The 27,142-nt window shown below is 42.0% G+C and overlaps 1 protein-coding gene across 1 annotated transcript in view; it reads right to left on the bottom strand.

Annotated features, from left to right (window-relative positions):
• Positions 1-27,142, bottom strand: part of Cacna2d3 (calcium voltage-gated channel auxiliary subunit alpha2delta 3) — an 870,922-nt gene that overhangs the window by 516,658 nt on the left and 327,122 nt on the right. Inside the window, exon 5 of the mRNA XM_076868261.1 lies at positions 21,541-21,703. Coding sequence (XP_076724376.1) covers positions 21,541-21,703 — 163 coding nt within the window. The remainder of the gene's footprint in view (positions 1-21,540; positions 21,704-27,142) is intronic.

The following is a 27,142-nucleotide window of genomic DNA, read 5'->3' as shown; positions in this document are numbered from 1 at the left end:
ACACCAGTAGAGAAAAAAAAGAGAAGGGGCAGAAAAAAATATGTTAAGATATAAAGGATGAAAACTTTCCAAATTTATTTTGAAAAAATAATAAACCTAAATTAAAACAAAAAAAAAATTTAAAAAATAACCTTCACATCCAGGAAGCTCAGGAAACTCCAACTAGTGTAAGTGCAAACAGATCCACAAAAAGAGGAAAAAAAAATTCTAAAGGCCAAAGACAGGAAAAAGAATTGAAAGCTGCAAGATAAAAAATAACTGGTCACTTAAAAGTATTACAAATGAAGCTATGTGTCATTCAAAGCTGAGTTCTCAGTAGAAACAACAGAGGCATAAGGCAGTGGCATAACATATTCAAAGTAGTCAAAGAACGAAACTGTCAATCATGGATTCTATATGCAGCAAAGCTATCTTTTGAAAATGAAGACAAAATAAAGATATTGATATATTTTTAAAAAACTGAATTTGGGGACAGCATACCCTCCTTACAAGAAATACTAAATCCACTAAAAATCTATTGCAACTAATAAGTTCATCAAGGTTGCAAAAAACAAGATCAATATATAAAAATCAATGGTATTTCTATATCTGCAATAAACCTGAAAATTAAATTAAGCAAACAATTTCATTTATAATAGCATCAAAAAGAATAAATACCTTGAGATAAATTTAACAAAGAAGCGTAAAAGCTAGGCTTACTTTGAAATCTACAAAACATTGCTGAAAAAAAATTAAAGATCCCAGTCAATTGGAAACTATTTCATGCTTGTAGGTTTGAAAACTTGATATTGTTTAGACAGCAATACTCTCTGAAGCAATCTACAGTGTGAATGCAATATCTATCACAGCCCTAGCTGACCTCTTTGTAGAAACTGACAAGTCGATTCAAAAATTCATTTAAAGTTTCAAGGCACTAAGAGTAGTCAAAACACTTGAAAAATGAGAATAAAGTTGGAGGACTTACGCTTGCCAGTTTCAAAACTTGTTACAAAGCTTCAACAATCAAGACTGAATGGTAGACATATAGATCAATGCAATAGAACTGAGATTTTGAAAATAAGCTGGGTATCTCTCATGAGCTGTTTTTCAAGGAGGGTATTTTGGCCAGCCATAGAGGAAAAAATAGTCTTTTCCACAAAAGTAGCTGGGACAGCAGGATGAAATATGCACATGCAAAAGAATGAAGCTGGACCCTTGCCTCACACCATATACAAAAGCCACTAAAAAATGAATCAAACCCTAAGTATAGGAGCAAAAACGTTTTAAATCTTATAAGAAAATAGAGCGCTAAATCTTTATGGCCTTGAGTTTGGCATTGGACTCTTAGGCTCTAATACCAAAAAATCACAGCTACAAAATGAAAAATTTAGGAAGTTTGACATCACCATAATTAAAACCTTTCATTTGTCAAAGGATAGCATCAAGAAAGCAAAAAAAAAAAAAAAGAAAAAGAAAAAGAAAAAGATCCACAGAATGGGAGAAAATATTTGCAGGCTAATTTATGATAAAAAAAACTTTTGTCTTGAACATACAAATAACTCTTCAAAATTAATAATAAAGGGCTGAAGCTGTAGCTCAGTGGAAGAGCACTTGCCTAGCACATGTGAGGCGCTGGATTTGATCCTTAACACTGCATAAAAACAGATAAATTAAAATGAAGGTATTTTGTCCATGTACACTAAATTTTTTTAAGAAAATCGATAATACAAAAATTAAAAAGACAACCTCATAAAAGCACAAAGGATCTAAATATATATTTCCCCCCCAAAGGTTACAGATGAATGGCCAATAAACATAAAAAGATGCTTGAAATTATCAGTCATCAGAGAAATGTAAATCAAACCCACAGTGAAATACCACTTCTTACACCTCTGGCAGAAAGTCAGATAATAATAGAAGCAAGGATGTGGAGGAAATAGAACTCTCCTAAATTACTGATGGGAAATGGGAAACAGTCCAATCGCTTTGGAAAATTCTCTAGCACTTCCTCAAATGGTTAATCATTGAGTTACAATATAATCGGGCAATTCCACTGCTACATAGATAACCAAGAAAAATGAAAATATATGTCCACACTAAAAGAAAAAATATCTGGATGTACACCCACAAAATGGGGTTCTAGAATAAGATATATTCCATGCTTGTATAATTATATCATAATGGATTCTACTGTCTTGTATAACTGAAAATGAAATGATGAAAGAAATAAATAAAGAAAGAAACCCAAATACAAAAATACTTTGTATTATGATTCCATTTATATTTATATCCAGGAAAGAAAGAAAAATCAGTGGTTAAACAGGGCTGGGAGAATCAAGGCTGGGGCGAGATAGCTAAGGGGGTACAACATTTCTTTTTCTTTCTTTCTTTTTCTGGTACCAGGGATTGAACTCAGGAGCACTCCACCACTGAGCCACATCCCCAGCCCTATTCCGTATTTTATTTAGAGACAGGGTCTCACTGAGTTGCTTAGCACCTCGCTTTTTCTGAGGCTGGCTTTGAACTCATGATCCTCCAGCTTTCACCTCCCAAGCCACTGGGACTGCTGGTAAGTGCCACTGCACCCAGCTGTTTCTTTATTGAGATGATGAAAATGTTCTAAATTCAACTGTGGTGATGACTTCACATGTCCGAGAGCTTTAAAAGCCATTGAATTAGACGCTTTCCATAGACAAGCTGTGTGGTATGGGAACCATGTTTCTCCATAAAGCTGCTAAAAACCATGAAGAAGCTGAGTGATTTTGATCAGGGAGTGGACTGCCAGGAGAACCATGGCCCAGCCCACGGTGCCCAGTCCTCCCAGGCCATGTCTCTACAGCACAAATCGTTACCCGCTCCGGATGCTGAGTCAGGTCTAGGTATTGTGAACTGATCACGTTTGGGACGAAGATACTGACAAATTGCTGTGTGCTAACCTAGCGTCTTCCTCTTCTAAGAGGACACAGGAGGGCAGCCTCCCCACCTCTGGGCCAAGATACAGAACCTCAGGTGTCAGGAATGGGAGATGGTCCGGGCCAGCACTGCCTGGGCTGCCTCTTCTTGGTACCCCTGCATAGAGATCGTGAGAAAGCCTGGGAAGAACTGCACTGAGCACTTGTAAAATTCACCTGTTGCACCTGGAATGAAGTTCAGTCCTCTTAAATGTCTATGCAGAGGACACTGGAACCACCATGAATTTAATGTGAACCTCCTCACAGCTAGCCATTGCAGCTTCCATAATATTGCAATCTGCTTTTGTGTTTTCTGGTCTAACCCAGACATGCCAAGACACAGCAGATGTGTTCGAACTCTTTGCTTCACTTCGTGACAGGCCTTGCTGTGGCCCCAGTGGCCATGACTTGAGCCGTTCAGTGCCAGTATACAGTTGCGCTTCTCATTGTCCGAGTGAACGAGAGCACTATCCATTCAAAATCTGATCTTGGTCTCTATCCTTTGTCACCAGGACACTTGACTTAGAGTTCTGTCATTTGTGCTAATGTAAACCATATCCGTACAGAGACAGAGTGTCTCTGAAATGACCCCTCCTAACTTGGCCATCCTTTATACAGAAAAAGACGCCACAGGCCTGGAAATGAGAGATAAGGCTCTTCCTGGCACAACCTGAAAGTATATGACTTATCTCTTATGAATAAGCTATTTATTGGGAAAAGGGGCTGCTCGAAATGGGGAAAGCATATTATCCTTGCTGCTCCCTGTCCGAAAAGGGGCAGGACTTGGAACACACTCCCTACCACACTGCTCAGAAGTCTGACTTTGTCTCCGATTCACGCTGGTGTGGGTCTGTTAGTTGCCAGGTTTTGATTCCCTGCAGAGACCCTCCCTGCCTTCTTGGTATTGCCAAAAGTTGCATGAGATCATGGAGGATAAAAAGAAGCATCCACTGGCCTGCAGCAGGGCTGGAAGGCAGTCCAAGCCCAGTCACCTCTCCTGCCTTGGCAAGAGTCATTACTGTTCATAGCAAGAGACTGACCTGCAAGCTTATACCTGGCCCCTGGGAAGTACCTTTCTCACAAAAAAACTCAGCAAGTGGGAAAAGACTGTCATGCTGTGGATTTCACCCAATGGCACCCATCTGTCACCTGATGACACGGGCTTGCACCTATGCAGTGGCACCTCCCAGGAGACACAGTTCATTGAGCCTCCTTGTCACCATGCCTTCCATGCTCAGGTGGCACCCTGGACCCCACACCCCACGAGGTCCTTAAGCTTCCATCTTCATCCTCCAAGTCTATTATTTTTTGCTCAAGTGACAAAGTTCTTGTTAATTTCTAACATTAGCTAATAAATGTCATTCTCAGATGGTTTATGCAGAATCCACATTTAAAGCACAAAGATGGCTTTTTCTGTATGAGTAAAAAATAACCACCAGTCTTCCCTCCTTTTTTTATTTACTTGACTGAGACTTAGGAGAGGGGGGGGAGTTGAAAGTGTCAAAAGATATTTCATATCTTGACACTTGAAACAACTTCTGGCTGCATCATCTTTGGCTAACTCCTCAGAATAAGCAAAGGGGAAACAAAATCCACAACTCCAAGAGGAAATGTGTCAGGATAAGCAGTGAGCAGTTCTGGGGTCAGGTTATCAATAAAATAAATAAATAAATAAAAATTACTAACCCAGGGGCTAAGACGAAGAGGAGCCAGGTATGAATACAGATAAAGCTGGTCCCAGACCACAGAGGTCCTGGTCCCACAGGTGTCCGCTTCATGAAAATTCCAGGTCACATTAGCACTTCTTATAGCATTGGTTTCTTTGACACAGGGGGACATCCAGGTGTCCCCATGTCAGCCCTCCCCAAACCTAGTGCATTCCTCAGGTAACTTCTCATCTTGCCAGGGTCCCAGGTCTTATACAATTCACTAACTCACAGAGACGAGCTGCCTCCTCCAGTCGAGAGCCAGCAGGTGGAGGAGCATGGCCTAGATGGGCACCAAGCCTTGCTGCACTCAGCACCACCCTGCTATGTAGCAGTGTTGGGCCTGGCTCTCCACTTAGTAACAAATGATTCCACTGTGCTCCACTTTAAAATAAAGAAGCTTCTGCAAACCTGGTTACCCTCAGAAAAGATTTATATAAGACAATTCTGAGATCCCACCACGCTTCATTAGAAGGGAACCAGGAAGGTCCAGTCCCAGAGTGACACCTCCAGATACCGAGTCCACTGGCTGTGTGAAAGCTCCAGAAGCTTCCTCAGCCAGCTCCGAGGGTGTGTGGGCTGAGTAGGGCAGAGCTGCTGGAACAGGAGACCAAGGCCAGGCAGGCAAGGGTGCATCAGGAGAGACAAGGCAGAGGCTAGACCTTGTGTGGGGCTCAGGATTTTCTGTTGACGTGAATTTAAGTCCCTGTGAGGGAGCAGAGGAAGAAGACACACACTTATCCTCTGCTGAGGTCACTGTCGATGAGCCATGTTAAATTGTAGCTGAAGGAAGTCAGCAATGCTACATCTTGGCAATGCTCAGGGCTCGCAGCCTATGTAGAAGGTGCTGACCAATTACAGTGGACATAAGCCTTAGCCTATATTGACATTTCCCAGCTATGGAGAGGGTCAGGATGGACAGCACACTGGGAAGGATGCTGGATCTGTGTTTGTTAACTCATCATACACTTTGTGTCAATATTAGAACCATCAGCATATCCACCTGATGCTTCCTGGTTGAGGTCAGCTCTGACTGCAGGAACAGTCATTGAGAACCAGTCATGCTAATACTCCAATATAGTTCTGACCTGGAGAGTCAGGAAAACCTTCCCTTGTTGTCAGTGAGGAGCTGCGTTGGTGCTGGGCATCTCCTAAGATATCTCTTTTGGGGAGACTCTTGGTGAGCACTAAAGCTTGCTGGCTAGGACAACAGGCAGACATGCCTCTAGCCCTTTGTGGAAGGCATGTGTATGAGTTAGCTCAAGCTGCCACAACAAAATAGCACACGCTGATGACTTCAACAATAGAAAATCATTTCCTCATAGTTCTGGAGACTGGAAGTTCAAGATCAAGGTGTTGATAGGTTTGGTTTCTCCTAAGTCTCACTCCTTGATTTGTAGAAGGCCACTTTCCACTGTGTCCTTGAGTGGTCATTTCTCATGTCTTATGCATTGTCTTTTTTTCTCCTCTTATAAGATGGAAGTCATATCAGATTAGAGCCTCACCTTAAGGGCCTCAGTTTTATTTAATTATCTCTTCAAAAATGTTATCTCCAGCTAAGATTATATTCTGAGGTTCTAGGGTGTCAACAAATGAATTTTTTAATATATTTTTATTTGTTCTAATTACCTATACATGACAGTAGAATGCATTCTGACACCTTATACATAAATGGAGTATAACTTCTAAATTGCCTAGTTGTACATAGAATAGAATTACACAGGTCATGTAATCATATATGCACATAGAATAATAATGTATGATTCATTCTACTATTCATACCAACTCCCTTCCCTTCACTCCCCTCTGTCTAGTCCAAAATACCTCTATCCGCCCCCCAATCTTATTGTGAATTAGCATCCACTTATCAGAGAAAACATCTGGCCTTTGGTTCTTTGGGATTGGCTTTTTTGCTTAGCATGATAGTCTCTAGTTACATCCATTTACAGGCAAATGCCATCAATTCATTCTTCTTTAAGACTGAGTACTATTCCATTGCATATATGTATTATAGTTTCTCTATCTATTCATCTGCTGAAGGGCACCTAGGTTGGTTCCATAGCTTAGCTGTTGTGAATCAAGCTGCTATAAACATTGATATGGCTACGTCACTGTAGTATGCTGATTTTAAGTCTTTGGGGTATAAACCTAGGAGAGAGATGACAGGGTCAAATGATGGTTCCATTCCAAGTTTTCTGAGGAATCTCCATATTGTGTTCCAGAGTACTTGCACCAACTTGCAGTCCCACCAGCAATGCATGAGTGTACCTTTTCCCCACATCCTCATTTAACATTTATTTTTGCTTGTATTCTTCATGATTGCCATTCTGACTGGAGTGAGACAGAATCTTCGAGTACTTTTGATTTGCATTTCTCTAGTTGCTAGAGATGTTAAACATTTTTCATATGTTTCTGGATCAGTTGCATTTCTTCTTCTGTGAATCATCTGTTTAGTTCCTTAGCCCATTAATTGATTGCACTATTTGGTTTTTGTTTTTGTTTTTTGTTCTTTGCTTCAACAAATGAATTTTGAGGTGGACATAAATCATTTCATAATGGAGAGCAAACCAGCAAATAAGAGAATAATGCCCTTATATTAATTGACCCACTAAGACACACAGATATTACAGAAGGCAGATATTCCACTCCCAATGAGTGAAGGGTAAAAATGACCCTGAGACAAGTACTGCCAATGGGAAAGACAAAACTCAAGAGATAAGAACAGAGTATGGAATCTGTTCTTGACATCCAAGGGAGTGTTCCAGGAAAACCACAAAGCCCAGTAATCAAGCAGCCAGCCTGTAGACACTGTGGAGTCCGGTCTGTGAAGAAGCAAGTCTTCATGCACAATTTTGTGTCAGCATTAAATAAGCACAACCAGATCTGGCCATTGCTCAGGAATGGGGAGCTACTATTGCCCTAGTGTTGGTCCATCACAAGCATCCTGAGTGGTCTTGAGCTGGGGGAGCCCTTTATCACCTCTTCATCTGGGTTCCCCTCTACTCAGCCTTTTTGTAATATGTGTTTTTTTAGTTGTAGGTGGACACAATACCTTTATTTTATTTTTATGTCATGCTGAGGATTGAACCCAGTGCCTCATGCATGCCAGGCAAGCGCTCTCCTGCTGAGCCCTAGCCCCAGCCACCCCAACTCAGCCTTTGAAAGAAGGAGTGAAGAACATGAAAATCCACCCCAGAATAGTCTGTGAAAGTCATGTCCAGTCCAACATCCTCCACAGTCAGCCCTGAATTCAGGAGTAATTTGAATTAAGGAGACAAGAGCAAAGAATTGGCTGTGGGGAGATGCTCTACTTCAAAGCTCTAGTGGGAAACCAGAGATTTGGAGCCAAGACTCATCTCCAGTCTAAGTTTCACCATGCAGTGCTAGGTGCCTTCCATTTCTCTAAGCTATTTTATTTATCTCTATGATGTGGATTAATCCACTTCCCAAAGATAAAATAACAGCAGGTGGTACTTTTATGCACTTAGAGATATGCAAATGTCTATACCAGTGAGCATGAAACAGCACAGCAGATTTGCTGAGGTGGAAACCACTCAGGAATTGTTCTATGGCTGTCCAGTGAGCAGAATAAGAGAACAAGATCAAAAGATGTCCAAAAATATCTCTTCCACTTCAGAAGAGATGATGGTTCTTTGCAGATTAGAAAGTGGAGATGTCCACTGTGTGCATCTTATGAAGTCATGAGAAAGAAGGAAGGCCACCAAGTCTTTGATACTAGAAATGCACCCAAGATTATCTAAGACATGGACTTTTGAAAGCTATCTTGAGAATCTGGTGGTCCCAAGCAGAGAATGTACTTGCAAGTGGGCACCCTAGCCCCCAGCCCCACCTGTGTTGATGTCAAGCATTCTTCAGGTACGGAAGAGGGCCTTCTTGGAACCAGGTCTCCTGTGACACTTGTCCCTAATGCAGTCCAGGCTCCAGGATGTGGCCCAAAATGGTGGAGTCAAGCAGAGAGGCTGGGCTGTGCAAATCCTTGGCCACGTTTGCCCTAGGCCTACGTCAGGCACCTCCCTCCCCACTAGAGGGTCCCTTAGGGCTCAGATCAGGTGCTTCAGAAAAACCTCTTGCAAGTTACCTGATCCAATGCCAAGGAGAATATTGGACAAGACTGCACAGTCACTTCTTGAAACTAGAAAGCCCCACATCTGATTCTGATTTCGGCTTCCTGTCTGATCCTTGGAATACCTAACATAGTTCAAAACGGAAAAATGTCCTTCCTGGTTGAGGCAAGGCATCCCCCTGTCTGCAGCAATCATCAGCAGAAGCATAAGAGAATCATTTTAGAGAAAACCATTTCTCTTTTTCTAGGCCAACATAATTTGTCCTAAAATAACTATTTCCACCCTAAGGACACAATATGACACTTCATACAATCTCCTGTGAAGGCAGAGTCCACACTGACTCTTCCACAAAAAAAACTTTCTAGATGGTTCTCCTACCTCAAACTATCATCAAACATTTCCACCACATGGCAGAGAGAACTATCAACTGGGAAGCCATTAACAATTTACTTGCGCATGTGGATAAATATGTCCCCTGAAAAAAAATTTGTAGATGTGTAGCTTTGTACATTTAAGTTCTTTTTTTGCCTATCTTTATAATTACTAAAAAAAAAAAAAAAAAAAAAAAAGGCCAAACATGTTCATGGTAAAACACTCAAACTGAACAGAAGGGCAAAGTAAAAAGTAAGCACTAGTAATTCCCTCCAGAAATTCTCTGTATATTCAATCATTTATATCCTTCACACACATACACACACACACACACACACACACACACACACACACTCACACACACATACCACACACACAAGGAATTTACTATGCATTTTCTTCTATAGCTTTTCTTCTGCATCTTTGTTCCTTATTGGTGCACCTTAGGGACGTCTCCCCTGAGTGCTGGGAGCTTTAGTTCAGCAGTCTCCTGGTCCCAGTGGGACACCCATGCTTTCCACAGAGTAGCTGCTCATGTGATAAAAGGACACCGTATTCAAATAATCAGAGAATGATTCATGCAATTAAATGGTTTTCTTTGCAGTAGAAATTGGTATTCCAACCAGGCACAGTGGTGCACAGCTGTAATCCCAGCAGCTTTGGAGGCTGAGACAGGAGGATCACGAGTTCAGAGACAGCCTCAGCAAAAGCGAGGCACTAAGCAGCTCAGTGAGACCCTGTCTCTAAATAAAATACAAAATAGGCCTGGGGATGGGGCTTAGTGGTCGAGTGCCCCTGATTTCAATCACCAGTACCAAAAAAAAAAAAAAGAAAAGAAAGAAAGAAAGAAAGAAATTGATATTCACACACAGAGTATATCACCAAATCTGGCAGATTTGATATGGCATCTCCCTTCCTTATTTCATCTCAAAACATATTTTCAAGGACCATGCACGAACCTCTCGTGTGATGTGTTTTCTCTCACTGCAATACTTAGCCCCTTAAGCAGGCCCCAGCTGTTGCCTAAATCCTTTGGACAGTGACTGAGTTTCAACTTCCTCTTGAAAATGGCTTCTGACTATGGCCAACCCCAACTCTCGTTCAGCCCGGGCTGTTTCTCTGGGATGTGCCCTCACTGTGCTATGACTCCTTCCTCCTCTGTATACCTTTCTGGGTGCTCTGGAGTCTCCAATATGTGGTTACTCCTACCTGGCCCTCCCCTCATCTCTGAGCTCCCCAGAAGCATGGCGTGAGCACCACCTTGCCCTCCCTCATCAGGCTGCTTCAACCCATGCACCTCAGAGCACCCTGCAGATTCCAGCCCTGAAACCGGTCCAGTTGCTACAATGGAGGAATTCATTCTTCCTAAACACACTGCAATGAACTTTCTGGGGAGGTAAAGTGCCTTTTTGCATTGTGAATCCTTACCTCCTGGAACTTTCTTGTGCATATTTTGGGGTTGGCAAGATTAAATGAAGAACAGAATCTTATCTCCAACAGAAATATCCCCTACATGTGAGCGGTTGGTGCCCATTGATATACTGATGCAGACTTTGCTTTACGTTTTTAAAAGACTTTCTGCTGCAACATGATTTTGATGAAGGGAAGAGATTGAAAGTATTTATGTAAAATATGACTAGTTTTCACTTACGATGGATTTTCACATGCTGAGGGGGAAAAATAGCACAATTTGACAAAAAAACAGGGCAAACTCGTTGCCACACATATAGAGTGTGCATGTCAATGGACAGGACCCAGCTGGCTGAACACTTTAATTGTGGCCTTGGGACGCTGGGTACGGTGGCAGGTAGGACACAGAGGGAGAGGAGGTGAACCCTGGTGGTTCTGAAGTCACAGTGTTGGGTCTTCTTCATGCTGATTGGCTTATTTACTTATTTGAGTAACTCTGAGCAAGTCTCTAAGCCTTATTCATCTGTAAAATGAGAATAATGGTTCCTACTTCAGAGTCATGCATAGGATTGCTCTGTATTCAGTCATACTGTGGGTGGCACATGGTAACCACCACATAAATGCTATGGTATCAGTGGACACAGGTGTGTGTCTCCATGGACAACAGGTAGACATGTTCTAAACAGCAGTTTCCATTAGCTTGGTAGAGTAAAAGAATGCAAAAAGTGAAAACAATATATATATATATTGTTATGTTTCTGCCAAGTCAAGTGCCACTGAAAGGTCCCAGACAAAGGAGAGTAACGTGCTACTTGAGGCCCTGAGCATGTAACCGACAATGACACCAAGGGTCTCAGCAGCCCTGTGGCCCCAGCAGTAGGCCCTGAACTCAGAGCTTCCCCATGTCCCAGCAGGATAAGCAAATGCAGAACAGGGGCAGGAATGGGGACAAGGCCACTGGAGGAAGGGGCTCATCGCCCTCCAACATCTGCAACTCTGGCTCCCCACAGGATTGATCATTTCCTGAAGTTCCTCAAGTACATCTGAAAGTGATCAAAGGGCTTCCAAGGGATAGGGGAGAAAAGAATGTCACCCGGCTTAGGATCATTGATATTCCTGGGCACAAGCCATGCCACCGTGGGCTTCGCTATTGTCATTCTTACAACAATACCAACAATCACGATGGTTGGCAAGCTCTTACCACAGCAGTCACAGTGCAAAATGCGTCCCGTGTATCCTGTCATTTACTCCTCACAAACCCCATGAGCCAGCTGCTATCACCATGCCTCCCGCAGAGGTGAACAAGCATCCTGCCTGAGCCTTTTGTGGGACAGGCTTGGCACTGAGCAACAGGGTTTATCACACTTTAACTGCATGCCCTGAGCCAGTCCAGGGCTGATCACCTCAGACAGTGCTGCCCAGGAGGCCTGGGGGCCACTGGTATGGCCATCTCCCTATGTCCACTGTGCTGCTTAAATCCTCTAGGGCCCATCTGAATTTCCTCAGCAAAGCAGTGCCTTTTGCATGGGGCAGGGAAGACCTGTGGCTCATATGACTGGTTGAGTCAGTTTAGGAACAGTGGCTCTTAATTTATTTTCCCCACTGGGGCACACCCGACTGTCATCCCAAGCTGCAACACTCACTGGTACAATTTCCAGAGTGCTCAAAGTGGTTCCGCCTCTCCGTCCCATTCAAAACTCAGACCAGAAAGTGCCTAAGAGAGATGTTATTGTAGGAGTGACCTTGAATCCTAAGTCATTCAAAAAATTTTAAACGCGAACCACCTACAGTCTCTGCCTTTCTTACTATTACTGTGATGTTTTACATTTTATTTGGGCACCAGGTGAAATAAAATACTGTTAGCACTCTCTCTTGCTCTCTTTCTGTCTTTTTCTGCCCTGCCCACTTCTTTTTTTAATTTCTATAGCCTGTGCCCAGCTCCCTCCAACTGCAAAACTCCATCTTGATTTGCATTCCTTTGGAAAAAGACAGAGATATATTAAAATCAAAACTTTGGTAGATTAGAAAGGGGAATGAAGGGACGGGCTGGGGGATAGGAACAGGAAAGTCAGTAGAATGAATTGGACATCACTTTCTTATGTTCATATATGAATACACAAGGGTAACTCCATATCATGGACAACCACAAGAATGGGAAGTTAGACTCCATGTGTGTATAACATATGTCAAAATACACTCTACTGCCATGTATGTCTAAAAAGAACAAATTAAAAAGGGGGTGGGGATAAAAATAAAAATAGGAATTCAAAGATCCTGAAATTGGGCTTACCATCTTAGGCAGACATCTAAAATTACTATCTTCAGAGTTAAATAAACAGTCAAACCAACAAAAGCAAAATTTGAACATAGATCAGCAGAATAATAAATAACAAGCAGACAAAACCATCATCCGCACAGTTCAATCCAACAGCATCTGCGTAAGGTCTTTGCTATTCCAGGTCCTCTGAGAGGTCCCCAAAGGAATGAAAAGACACCGTCCCTGAACCCCAAGGTCAAGGGAAGACGAAACCAATGAAGAAGAAGCTGCTCTACAACAGGATGAGTACTCTAACAGAGCATAGGTCAAAACATGGTGGGGACATAAATACCAGGGCAGAGTGCAGCTCTGGAGAGCGAGACTGAGATGGGAGAGGAATCCAAGGCAACGCTGAAGCTGGGCTTCAGGACAGAATAGGGTGAAGAAAGAGAAGAAAGCCTCCTTGGATGGAGGTCAGAGACATCAGGACAGGAAGTCTGGGGACCTGGGATCAATCAGGAGCAGGAAGAAGGGGAGCAAGTTAGGACATGGGTTTGCTGGAGCCAGTCTGCAAGGGTGTCTGTGCTTTATCCTGCAAGCATTGCTGAAGCAGGGGATTCTGGGTGTGAGTGAGCATCCCTTGCAGGTTTGGGCAGGGCAAGGCTGGGAAACCTTGAGGTTTACAGGGGCCTGGAAGCTGGTGTGGAAGGTGGGGGTGGGGGGGCCCATGAGCATCTTGCTCTCTGTGTGGGGGGCATGGTGCTGGATGCTGTGTCTTCCCCTCCTCTAAAGCTCAACATGACACTTTATACTTGCAGGTGAGGAAACAGGCTCAGAGAGTGAATTGCTTTCCCCAGCCCTCCAATCTGGTACTCGGGTACACAGAATTGGTGCCAGTCCCCACCTGCTGCTCTCCAAAGAGTCCCAGATGCCTCTGAAGAGTCCCACAACAGACTAGGATGGAGACAATGAGGTGCTCAGAGCAGTGGCTTGGATAAAAAGGGACCAGGGGGACAGGAACATTGTTTCAGAGGTCTTTGTGTAGAAATCCAAACGCTCTTTCCACTTGTATTTTGGGGAACAATTAACTAAAAGGAAAAGTGATGTTTGGAAACTTGCTCCATGTCACCTCTCTAGACCTGGAACCAGTACAGAGGCTGATGTTGGGTGCGGATGTGAAGGAGGGTGGTCTCCACTACTGCCTGCACCCTGCACCTCACAGCTAAGTGCATGAGCATGGCTCTAGGTAAGTAATTCACTCATCCATCTGCTCATTATCCATCCAGCCATTCAGGTGCAATTTCTAGACTAAACTTGGAGCTGATGGGCATGAAGGGTCACTTGAAACCCATCTTTTACTAACAGCACGTTTAAGTAAATACCAGCACAAATGGACGCATTTATACATACACCTTCATGCAGACCTACACCTGTGTGCCAGAGTGCACACATTCGGAAGTGAAGGAAACGCCATTAGAACTTGAATCAGGCCCCTCAAACTGTGAATTTTTACTCTGTGATATAAAATGACCCAACCCATAAATGGGCTAAGGAACTGAACCAACATTTCACCGAAGAAGAAATTCAATCGATCAACAAACATATGAAAAAATGCTCAACATTTATAGCAATTAGAAAAATACAAATAAAAAAATCTCTAAAATTCCATCTCACTACAGTCAGAATGGCAATTTTCAAGAATACAAGCAACAATAAATGTTGGCGAGAATGTGGGGGAAAAGTTTCATTCATACATTGCTGGTGGGACTAATGAATAGGTGTGACCACTTTGGAAAGCCATATAGAGATTTCTCAGAAAACCTGGAATGGAACAACCATTTGACCCAGTTATCTCACTCCTAGGTTTATACCCAAAGGATTTAAAAATCAGCATATTACAGTGATGTAGCCACATCAATATTTATAGCAGCTTGATTCACAATGGCTAAACTATGGAAACAACCTAGGTGCCCTTCAACAGATGAATGGATAAAGAAAATATGGTATACATACACAATGGAATATTACTCAGCTTTAAAGAAGAATGAAATGATGGCATTTGCCAGTAAATGAATGGAGCTGGAGAATATCGTGCTAAGCAAAATAAGCCAATCTCAAAAAACCAAAGCCAAGTATTCTCTCTGATATGTGGATGCTAATTCACAATAAGTGAATTAGAACAGAGGTACTTTGGATTAGAGAGAGGGGAGTAAAGAAAGGGACAGGAGGGGGTATGGAGATAAAAATGATAGTAGAATGAATCAGACATTAGTAATATGATTATATGACTGGTGTGATCCTACATCATGTACAACCAAAGAAAGAGAAGTTATTCTCCATTCATGTATGATGGGTCAGAATGCATTCTACTGACACATATAGCTAATTAGAACAAATTTTAAATAAATACAATATCATTTCCAAACCAGAAGAGAAAGACTGTGGGAACTTGAGGATGACACAAATGTGCTGTCACTTCAGTGACTCTATCTTACGTGTGTCTTACCACACACCTTAATCCTCTGTGCTCATGTTGATAGACTAGGGACTCCTGGAAAAGCAAACTGTGGATTAGGAAGGTGCGCTGGGACTTAGTGAGGACTGTGGTCACGCAAAAAGCCATGGGGTGGAGGGTTTTGACGTTTTTTGTCTAGAACCAAAGCACAGTGTCCTCACCTGGAGTCTCTGACCTGGCCTCCCAGTTCCAATTTTGGGCCATGTCATATTTACATTCAGGTAGGGCTGGAATAGACCAGAGAGCAAGCTTCAAGCCTACAAATGATTCAGTTCAGAGTTCCAAGGAGAAGGAAGTCATTTTGAGTTGGAATTTGTTTTTGACTCCCTCGAGTCAGTCATTCTTTCTTGTGCATTCTCTCTCTCTCTCTCTCTCTCCCTCACACACACACACACACACACACACACACACACACACACGCAAAGGAAAAATAAAGCAAAAAAAAAAAAAAAACAATTAAGCAGCTTTCTAAAAGGTTTGTGCAGCTTCTTGCACGTCAAATGGCTCTTAGAAAACAACATTTTAATGATTTCCGTGTAGACGAATCAGAAACATATGGATTAAATTTCCCTTAAAATATACACATGTAATTAAGGAGAAAAGTGCTTGGCAAAACACATTTTGTGTGTTTTATCAAACCCAACATTTGAAAAATAGGTTGAGACATCTAACAAATCCAAACCCAGCGATCCTGCCTGTCCTCCACAGCAAGCGCATGCGGCTTCTAGGCAGGGGCCCCAGTTCCGCCTCATGGGACCCTCGCTCCTTCCCTGGGCTTTCTAGAAGAACACATTGGGTCCTAACAGATAGAGTGATTCCTTGGGCTCTGCCACAGGGGTTATCAGCCTTCCTTTTCCCCATGCTGTTTTCATTTTCTGGGGCGGCCCCCAGCACAGCAGAGGCTCCCAGCGCATTCCTGGCCACCCTGCTGCGGAGTCCAGCAATGGTCTGGGCTAAGCCTGCAAGGCACATGTCCCCCTTCCCTTTGCTGGACACTCTACTTCTCCCAGAGACCTTCCAGTGCCCCACAAAGGAAGAAAGAAGAAACAAGTTTAGGTTACTTCCGGTGTCTTTGTTGTTGTTGGTATTGGGGATTGAACCCAGGGGCGCTCAACCCTTGAGCCACATCCCCAGCCCCTTTTTAAATATTTTATTTATAGACAGGGTTTTGGCTGAGTTGCTTAGGGCCTCGCTAAGTGGCTGAGGCTGGCTTTAAACTCGCGATCCTCCTGTCTCAGTCCCCTGAGCCTCTGGGATCATAGGCGTGCACCCCCATGCCAGGCCTGTGTCTTTTCTTCATCTGTGGTATGAGGACAAAGTGGAAAGTTTAAACAAACAAAAAAAAAAACTGCAGTATTTATTCATTTACCCACCCTGCAATGGGTACTTACTTTGTACCTACTGTATAAGGGGTATTATGCTGGGGCTCCTGCCCTCATGAAACCAACATTCTTTACTAGGCCTTGTTCTCTGGGGTCCCAGGCCCTGGGGCTCCCACCATAGTCATCCAGGCCTCGGCCATGCACATGCCTCTCCTCTGGGCTCCTCCTCCCTCTTCTTCAACGTGATGGGGGTCCCTGGGTTCTAATGCCCAAGTCTCTCTGCAGCAAAGCTGTGAACATACTCTGCCTATCCGCTTGGTTTCCAGGATCTCCTGATTGTTTTCACAACCCCCCTCTGCTCAACCAGCCCTCCCAGGCTTCATGGCTACTTTTCTGAGTTCCCATAGAGCAATGGCTATCCATGCTGCTGCTGGGGTCCAGCCCACACCGCCTGCTCCACAATCCCCCATCCCCAGCAAAATGCTTCTCAGGCTTGGAGCCCCAGCACCTAATCATCTAATCCTGCTTTCTAACACCATGCCCTGTATGATCAGGTTTCAACATACGCGTTGTGGAGAGAAACACACATTCAAAACAAAGCACTTGCACACTGGGTCACCATTATGTCCAGGCATCATTCTACATGCTTAATTCTCAACGCCACACCAAACAGGCCACCATGATTGGCAGCTCCAATTTATGAGGGAAGACAATGAGGCACAAACATTTTACACAGTCACAGATATATTGGTAGGGCAAGGCTTGGTGGTCCTCTCCAGACTGGTCCTCACTAGGCTGGATATGAGGGAGACTCTGGGCCCCAAGTATCCTCCCTCCCGGCCATCTTCCAAGTCTTCTTCTTCTTCTTCTTTCTTGAAGAGTCTGTGAACCACCCAATGTCTTTTCACTTCAATTAGCCAGGGTATGATTCTGTTGTTTGCAAGCACCAATGGGAAGGCAAGGGCTGTGGCTGACTCTTCCCAGCCCGGGAGGCACAGACATCAGGGTGGAAAACACACTATGTAAGGAACAGAAAGCCCAGGGAAAAAGGAGGCGCAGGGCTGAATCAGTAGGCTCCCCGCCCTCAGAGAACTCCAAGTGGAGAAGAAAGCAGTGCCAGAACAAAGGCACAGAGAAAAGCCACTCAGTAACCACACGCTGAAGGAATGAAGGCTTCTGAGCTGCTTCTTTCTTTTTTTTAACCAAAGATTGAATCAGGGGACACTTAACCACTGAGCCACATCCCCAGGCCTTTTTTATATTTGATTTAGAGACAGGGTCTCCCAGCATTGCTCAGGGCCTTGCTAAGTGCTGAGGCTGGCTTTGAATTGGCGGTCCTCCTGCCCCAGCCTCCTGAGCCCCTGGGATTACAGGCATGCGCCACCACACCCAGTTGATCTGCTTCTTAAGAATGGACATTTGGATAAGAAGGGACAATAGGCATGAACGTTCCATGAACAGAAGGGATTTCACCTGAGTGAACACAGGTGGAAAGTGAGAAGAGGTTTGACTGAGAGTAGAGCCCATCTATTTCTCTCTCTCTCTTTCTCTCTCTCACACACACACACAGAGATACAAACATACGCACAAACACATACAGATAACATATAATATGCATATAAGTGTGTGTGTACATGTGAATTTTAAACAATTTCAGCCAAGAAAGTACTTAAAAAGCGGGGGGAGGGCTTGGCTTTATGTGCATCCTCTGCCAGATCTTAGCTGTTCTCACAGAAGCCTCCTGTGTCTCCTGGTGGAAGACATGGAGTCACACACAGCTTTGAAGGTATCAGCCCTCAGTCTTTAAAGTCTCCCCTGGGAGCCGGGCACAGTGGCACATGCTTGTAACACCAGTGGCTTAGAAGGCTGAGGCAGGAGGATCACAAGTTCAAAGCCAACCTCAGCATCTTGGTGAGGTCCTAAGCAACTTAGCAAGACATTGTCTCTAAATCAAACATAAAAAAGGGCTGGGGATGTGGCTCAGTTGTTCTGTGGCCCTGGGTCCAATCTCTGGCACCAAAAAAAGAAAGAAAGAAAAGTCTCCCACAAGGAGTATCTGTTGTAAATAAGTTGCTGCATCTATCAACTGGGCACTTGAGAACCCTTTAAAATGCATTTCTAAAGACCCTAAGACTGTAGTTCTTGCCCAGGAGCCACCACCTTTGAAGCTACAAGTCTCTTCAGTGTCTAAGACAAAAGCAACCACAGAGGCAGGTATTGACCTAGTAGCCAAGGAAGCAGAACATGGGAGAAAACAGGAGTTTACCAGCCAGTTCCATCTAGAGCTGAAATTATGCCCAAGAACATAACACACAATAGCTCCTAAGAAGTATCAACCTGCTCTGCTCTGTGCCCACAGGGTCCCAGCTGCTAAGAAAGAATGACCTTGTATTGGTTTCCTTTGTTAGTGGGCAGGATCTCCAGGAACCAAGCTTGGAGCATGTGTTTTGAGTACATGTCATCAATAACTAGATCTGTGCTGGAGGGCTTTCTAAACATGAAATGCATTTCTTCAGTTTGAAAAGAGAAAAGGCTGCGGGGCTGGTTTGAATTAGATAGAGTGAAGACAAGAATTTTCCGAAGTTCCCTTCCCTCTCCCTTGGGCAGCTGAGAGAAGATAGAGTACCTGGCTGACCCTGGTCCTTGCCTTACAGCCTGAATGGGTGGCGATGGAATCTGGGTAGAAGATGATGGACAGGTCCCATGCAGGCTACGGAGGAAGACATTAAATGTCATCCCCTACCTCCCATTGCTCAAGAGACTGGAACATTAGGACTCTGCCTCTCGATCCTCACAAACACAACTCAACAGCCTGTGTGATCAATGGTGGCTCAGGTCCCTTGCGTATTGCTAACATTGGCAGGTACAATTATGCCTTTAAATCTCAGGGTGCAATTAAATCTCTATAATGGTGCTAATGGCTCAAGCAACCTTGAAGCAGCTGTCGTTTTTTAAAAGATCATTGTGAATGGTTTTATGCGTAAAATTGCTCTGTAAAATCTTGTTAATTTTTCATCTTCTGATGAGAATGTATTTAATGCTAAGAAGATGGCTTGCTTCCAGCCACAGTGCACAGAAAGGGACAGTTTCATTTAGGTCTTCATCAGCTGACAAGATTGCCTTAAAGGACTAAGCCCCACTGAACAAAGCTGAACTCAGCCTTCTGAGATTCACTTCCCTTTGTCCCTTAAGGAAGAGACCAAAGTAAAGATTAGAGCACAGGACATAGCCCTGTCCAGAGTCCTCTGATGGCTATTCAGACTAATATCAATTCTCCAAAGGGGAGAGGGGGGGGGGGGGGGAAAGGTCTATTTGTGGCCCCACCCTCATGAGCAAGTGGCAGGTCCCCTCCTTAATTTTCCCACTGTCCCCTGGCTTTCCTTTACTGTAGCCAGTATATGCCACCTGGTGTTCTGATGATCTCATTACCTGTTTGTTCCCAATTCAACTGTGAACCCCTTGAGGGAAGAGCTGTGTCTAGCTCACCACTGACACTATGACAATAACTGTTGGAACAATAAATGAGAGGAGGGACTTATTTCCCTGAATCTTAAGGATGGGTAACAGGTAAAGCAGGAAAGGGAGACAGTAAGGATACAGCCATAAAGAGCAGGCAAAAAAGAAATGCTTCAGAAACAGTGAGTTGGAAGCCCTTTCATTATTGATTGAGACCCTTAAACAGTGACCTAGAACAAGTCAGAAGCTTGATTAATAGTCATGTTATTTCCCAATAATAGCAATGATAGGTAAAATGCACTGAGTACTTTCTGTGAGCTACTGCTGCGCTAAGGGCTACACACGCCCCTCAACAACCCTCTGAGGGAGCTGGAATCCTTAAGCTCAGGAGACAAAGCACCCAGGATCACACAGCCTGTACAAGGAAGAGCAGGGTCCAAATCAATAGCCCTTGCTCTCAACTACTACACACTTAGAATTCTGAAATGGGATGCTGTGATAAAAACTGCTGCTGATATCTTTGAAACCTTGATGGCAGACAACGGGGTAGATTTTTCCTCTAAAGACATCATGACTTTCTGACTTGCTTATCTCAGGAAACATTTGTTTAGAAGACTCCAGGTATGACAAAGCAGAGCAAAATTCAAATGAAGAATGGTGAGGGTGGAAATGTCATCTCACTTGGGCTTCCCAAAAGCCTCAGGAGGCAGACACTATTATCATTCACATCACAGAGAGGAAACTGTGATGCAAAGGGATGAGGGGACACACCCTAGGACACAGCCAGAAACAGGTGGAAGGCAAGGTCCCCCCAACCCCCGCCAGAGGCCACAGTCCAGTCTTCAGCCACTAAAATCCCAAATTGAGTGGGTAGATGAGAATTTCTGGAAAAGAACTCGAGGGGTCTGTGTGAAGACTTGAGGCAAGGAGTCACAATCCTGGAGACAAGGACCTCTGCTACAGTCTGTGCTGTATTGTGGTCTAAGGAAATACTGCAGCTGATGCAATCGCAATCCCTGAAGCTCCGGGGCCCTGCCCTGACATACCATTTCAGGGATCAGAGCAAGGCTAATGCAGGGCTCAGTCAATCAGAGCCTGCAGGTGAAATCCAGTCATGCCTACTTGCAGATAAAAAGTTGTCCTGGAACACAGCCATGCCAGCTAACTTACCTATTGTCTAGGGTTGCTTTTGTGCGGGAACAGCAGAGTTGAGCAGTTGCAACAGACAATATATGACCTGCAGAGCCTTCAGTAGAAAAAAGTCTACCAATCTCTAGACTTTATGTGAGGGGTTTGTTGGAAACAGCAGTCCTGCTTCTCTAAGAAGAGCAGGCACAGGGCTTCACCTACCCAGTTGCTGCTTGACATACTTGGCTTATAATTATATTTTTCAAAAAAGAAAGAACAACAACAACATTATATTCCAAACCCTTGCCTCTTAAGCCCCCAACTCTACCTCTACAAGGAACAGTAGCAGGGGCTCTTACCTTTGTTGTACATGTTGGTTGGCACTTGGACATCACTCAGACTGATGTTCACAGGCAAATTATTAAAATGGTCATTGGGGGCTAAGATGAATTCCTTCCCCAGTTCCAAAAAATTCCCGTCTTTGTCCCTTTCATTGATCAGCACGGCATTGAAGTATTCATACTGAAAGAAAAAGTCAGAAAATGTTACACGCAGCTCAGGGAGGAAGACTGTGAACTCAGACAAGCCAGAGCATGGGTCATGTGCCCTACTCTACTCCTGTAATCTCTTCAAGTCTTAGAGACCGTCTGTGGCTTTGTAGGCACAGGTGTGATAGCACTATATAAATATTTGCCAAAATCATTAGATATTCTTGAAAGAACATGAATTTAAGGAGCTGCATGGTACTTTCTTATGTGAAAATAGAGAAAAATCATCCTAAAATATTTTAATTCTTTAATTTGGGAGATAAATCCTGCCCTAATGCAGCCTACATCTAAGTTGGAAGAGGCTTAAAAAATCAATAAAAAAAATAATAGGTATATCTACATTAAGTCATCCCTGTTTGCTATGGAAAAATAACAAATCAGTAAGGGGAAGAGCAGAAGGACTGTGGAAGGACTATGCTTTTACATGTAGCATGCTACCATGGTGACATCTGCACAGGGAGGAAGCCAGTTGGCTGGGCACCTGGAAGAAGCATCCCAAAGAGAGCAAGAAGACAAAGGCCCTCACATGGGAGTGTGTGGGTACCTTTTACAAAGGGCTGTGTCTTCATGATCTAACCTACATAAAATGTCCACTTGGTGCTGAAAGTTATTCTAAGCTTTTCGGGGCTAATTCATTTGGTTCTTCTTGCCCAGCTCAAAGATTTTTTATGAGATTCCTCACTTCACAAATGAGGCCACTGAGGAACAGAGAATTGATGCACCTTGCCAAAGATTACACAACTGATAAGCAGAGCCAGAATTCAAACCCAGAAGAGCTGTATCCAGAATTCGTGTTCTTATGTTCTATGGTATTATTGAAAGAGAGTCAACTACAGCCACAGCTGGAATTAACAGATCAGGCTATGATTATATGATTAATATGATGAGACCATTGATGGAAAAAGTGGACAATATGCAAAAAACACATAGATAATATAAGCAGAGAGATGGATATATTCAACAAAGCAATATCAAATGCTAAAAAATAAAAAAATACTGTAACAGAAATCAAAACTGCCCTGGCTCATCAGGAGACTGGATACAGCTGAGGAACCAGTGAGATCAAAGACATGTCAATAGAAGCATCTCAAACAGAAGAACAAAAAGGAAAACAAGGAATAAAATATCAAAGAATTGTAACAATTATAAAAGGAGTAAAATAAGTAATTAGAATACCAAAAGGAGAAAAAAGAAAGGAAATCAAAAAAATATCTGAAGTAATAATGGCTGAGAGTTTTCCAAAATTAATGACAAACACTAAACCACGACCCAGGAAGCTCAGAGAACACCAAGCACAATGAATAATTCAAAAATCTACACCTATGCATATCACAGTCAAGTTTCAAAAATCAATTTTTTTTTTTGAGGAGGGTTCATGAAATTGGATCCATGGGCACTTAACCACTGAGTCACATCCTCAGCCCTTTTTATTTTTTATTCTGAGACGGGATCTCACTAAGTTGCTTAGGTCCTGAGGTTGGCTTTGATTTTTCAATCCTCCTGCCTCATCCTCCAGAGTTACTGGGATTACATCTATAAGCCACCTTGCCCAGCTCGAAGATAAATTCTTGAAAGAAGCTAGAGGGGAGAAAAATATTACCTAGAGGAAAATAAGGATAAACATCACATCAGACTTCACTTCAGAAACTGTGCAAACAAAAAGAGAGTAGAGTGATTATAGTTTATGGTAAGTTAAATGAATAAAAGACCAGAAGGAGGAAAGGGGAATATTCTGTGCCATGGTTTAAATGTATCCCTTCCAAAATTTAGGTGTTGGCAAAGTGATAGTATTAAGCAGTGGGGCTACTAAGAAGTGATTTTGATCATGAGGTCCCTTCCTTGTGAATGGAATCATATGTCCTTATAAAAGGGTTTGATAAAGACAGTTCATCCCCTTTTGCTCTTTTGCTTTCTGATCATGTAAAGATACAGTGTTTCTCCCCTCTGGAGGATGCAACATCAAGGTGTCATCTTGGGAAAACAGTGGCCTTCTTCAGATACTGAACCTGCTGGCGTCTTGAACTTGGACTTCCCAGCCTCCAGAACTATGAGAACATGAATTTCTGTTCTTTATAAATTACTCAATATCAGTTACCCTCAATATCTGAATTCTGCTGAAGCAGTACAAATGAGTTAAAACAAAGATCAATAGAACTGCAAGGATAAAGGAATAAATTTGCTATTACACTGAAGTTTTCAACACCCCCTTATCAGTTAGTGACAGATTTAGTAGGCAAAAAATGGCAAGAATCTAGTCAAAATGAACAGTACTATCAACTGGATCTAATTGACATTTATAGAATATTCACCTAACAAGAGTAGACTACATTTTCTTCTCAAGTGCATGAAGATCCGACTTGAAACATTCACTAAGACTGGCCACATTTGGGGCCATAAAACATAACTTCACGAGTTTAAAGGTACTATTCATGAAGTGGTAGAGGATTACTTGAAAGTGAACTCAACAACAGGATGGTAAGTTAGTACAACTACTATGGAAATCAGTACAGAAGTTCTTCCAAAGAATAGGATTGGAACCACCATATGACCCAGCTATACCACTCCTCAGTATTTATCCTCAAGAATTAAAGTCAGCATAAATATAGTGATACATGCATACCCATGTTTATAGCAGCACAATTTACAATAGCCAAACTATGGAACCAGCCTAGATGTTCATCAATAGATAAACGGATAAAGAAAATGTGGCATCCATACACAATGGAATTTTATTCAGCCACAGAATGAAATATGTCATTTGCAGGAAAATGAATGGAACTTGAGAGCACTATGTTAAGCAAAATACGCCAGAGCTCAGAAAATTAAGGGTCATATGTTTTCTCTCAGATGTGAAAGCCAGACAGGAAAATGGAAAATAAAAATGTGGGGAAGGGGAAATCTCATGAAATTAGAAAATGGATCAGTGGAGTAGAGGAAGGGAACCAGGGGAGGGAGAAGAGAATGAAAGGGGAGGTAGTGGAAAATGAAATATACCAAATTATATTACGTGCATGTACAAATATGTCACAATGAATCCCACTATTATATATAGTTATAATGTACCATAAAATATATTTAAAAAGGAAATTAAATTACAATAAAGTCTTAAAATTAAAACTGAAAACTGTAAATGTATATTAAAAACTCCAGAGAAATTATCAAAATAATTTTTAAATGAAGTATAATTCATGTGCCAAAAGAGGAGAGCAAATTAAATTACATAAGGATGCTCAGTTAAAACTAGAGAAGGCAGAAAAATAATAAAAGACAAACAAAACAAAACAAAAAAAATAAAGGCAGCAAATGGAAAAGTTACAAATGTGGTTCATATTAACCTTACTATACCAATAAGTACTTTAAATGTTAATAATCTGTATATTTATTCATTTATTTATTGGCACTGGGGATTAAACTCAGGGCTTGTTCACTACCAAGCGACTTTCCCAGTCCTTTTTTTTTTTTTTATTTTGAGACAGGGTCTCACTAAGTTGCAAACTTACGACCCTCCTGCCTCTGTCTCCTAAGTCACTGAAGTTACAAGTATGAGCCACTGAACCAGGCCTAACAATACAATTTAAAAGAAAGTGATTGTCATAATAGATTTAAAAAAAAGAAAACACTCAAAACGAGACCCCACTATATTTTATCTTTAAAAAATTTACACATAAAAACAGGTGGATTAAAATCAAAGGGATGCAAAAAGATACACTATGCAAACACTAATCAAAAAGCTGGAGATGCTACATTAATTCCAGACAGAGAAGATTTTAAACCAACGAGAATTATCAGGGGAAAAGATGGGCACAACTAATCATAAAGAGGTAAATCCCCCAAGAAGATACAACTACCCTTAAAAATGTGTGCAGGCAACAACAGACTATAAAATTCATGAAGTAAAGATCAATAGAACTGCAAGGATAAATGAATAAATTCACTATTACTCTGAAGTTTTCAACACCCCCTTATCAGTTAGTGACAAATTCAGTTGGCAAAAAATGGCAAGAATATAGTCAAAATGAACAGTACTATCAATTGGATCTAATTGACATTTATAGAATATTCACCTAAAAAGAGTAGAATACATTTTCTTCTCAAGCGCATGAAGATCCAGCATGGAACATTCACCAAGACTGGCCACATTTGAGGCCATGAAACATAACTTCAGGAGTTTAAAAAAAAAAATGAAAGTGATACAAAGTCTGTTCTCAACTAGAAATCAATAACAAAAAGTCCCCAAATACTAGAGATTGAACCACAGACTGCTAAATAACACATGGATCAAAGAAGAAGTCTCATGAGAAATTCAGAAATGAAAATACAACTGATCAAAATTTATGGGATGAAGTAAAATCAATGCTTAAAGGGAAATTTGTAGCACTGAGTATATATGTAACAGGAAAAAAACCCCTGCAATCCATCATCTAAGTTTCTGCTTTAGGAAACTAAAAAAGATTGTACTAAATCCAAAGTAAGCGGAAATAAAGAAATAATGTGTGTGTGTGGGTTTTTTGTTTGTTTGTTTATTTGTTTTAATTCTCAGAACTGAAATCAATAAAATTGAGTATAGGAAAGCAATAGAGAACATCAATGAAACCAAATGTTGATTCTGTTAAAAGGTTTATTGCACTAAAAAAGAAACAAAGCAAAAATCAGCAAAGGAAAGAGGTAAATTAGATAAAGTCCAGAGGAATACTGTTCCAAGTTTCCAAAAGCCTGGCCCCAGTGCAGTCACACAACTAGCACTCAATTCTTCCATTAAGGAGTTCAACAACCTTTTACAATGGTCTCTACCAGGGATGCTCATCAGAGACTCAGTGTTCAGGATTTTTCATTGGGGGTTGATCAGGTAGCAACACTATTTGCCAACTTCACCTAGTTGATATTTATTCAACTACACACCTAACAACTGGGCAAAGCACACATATTATGTCAATATTTTAATAAAGAACAATTGGAGAGGCTGGGGTTGTAACTCAGTGGTAGAGAACTTCACTAGCATGTGTGAGGCACTGGGTTCGATTCTCAGTACCACATATAAATAAAGGAATAAAATAAAGGTCCATCAACACCTAAAAATATATTAAAAAAAAAAAAAAGAACAATTGGAAACTGAAATTGAAAACAATAGCATTTACAATAGCATGGAAACATAAAATACTTAGGCATTAATTTTTAAAATCTGTGAAATGCCTGAAAAATATAGAATATGTCTGTGAGAAATTAAAGAAAATTGAAATAAATGGAGAGAGAGACTTTGCTGAAGAATCGGAAAATGCTTTACGAAGATGACAATTATTCCCAAAGGGACCTATAAATTCAATAAACTCCCAATCAAAATAGCAAAAAACTCTTTATAGAAATTGCCAAACTGATTTTAAATTTTATATGAAAACAAAAGGTAGCTAAATAATAA

Source organism: Callospermophilus lateralis, chromosome 1 (genome assembly GCF_048772815.1).
Source record: "Callospermophilus lateralis isolate mCalLat2 chromosome 1, mCalLat2.hap1, whole genome shotgun sequence".
Classification (NCBI taxonomy): Eukaryota; Metazoa; Chordata; class Mammalia; order Rodentia; family Sciuridae; genus Callospermophilus; species Callospermophilus lateralis.
The sequence above is the reverse complement of the archived record's forward strand: the minus strand, read 5'-3'. Positions and strand labels throughout refer to the sequence as shown.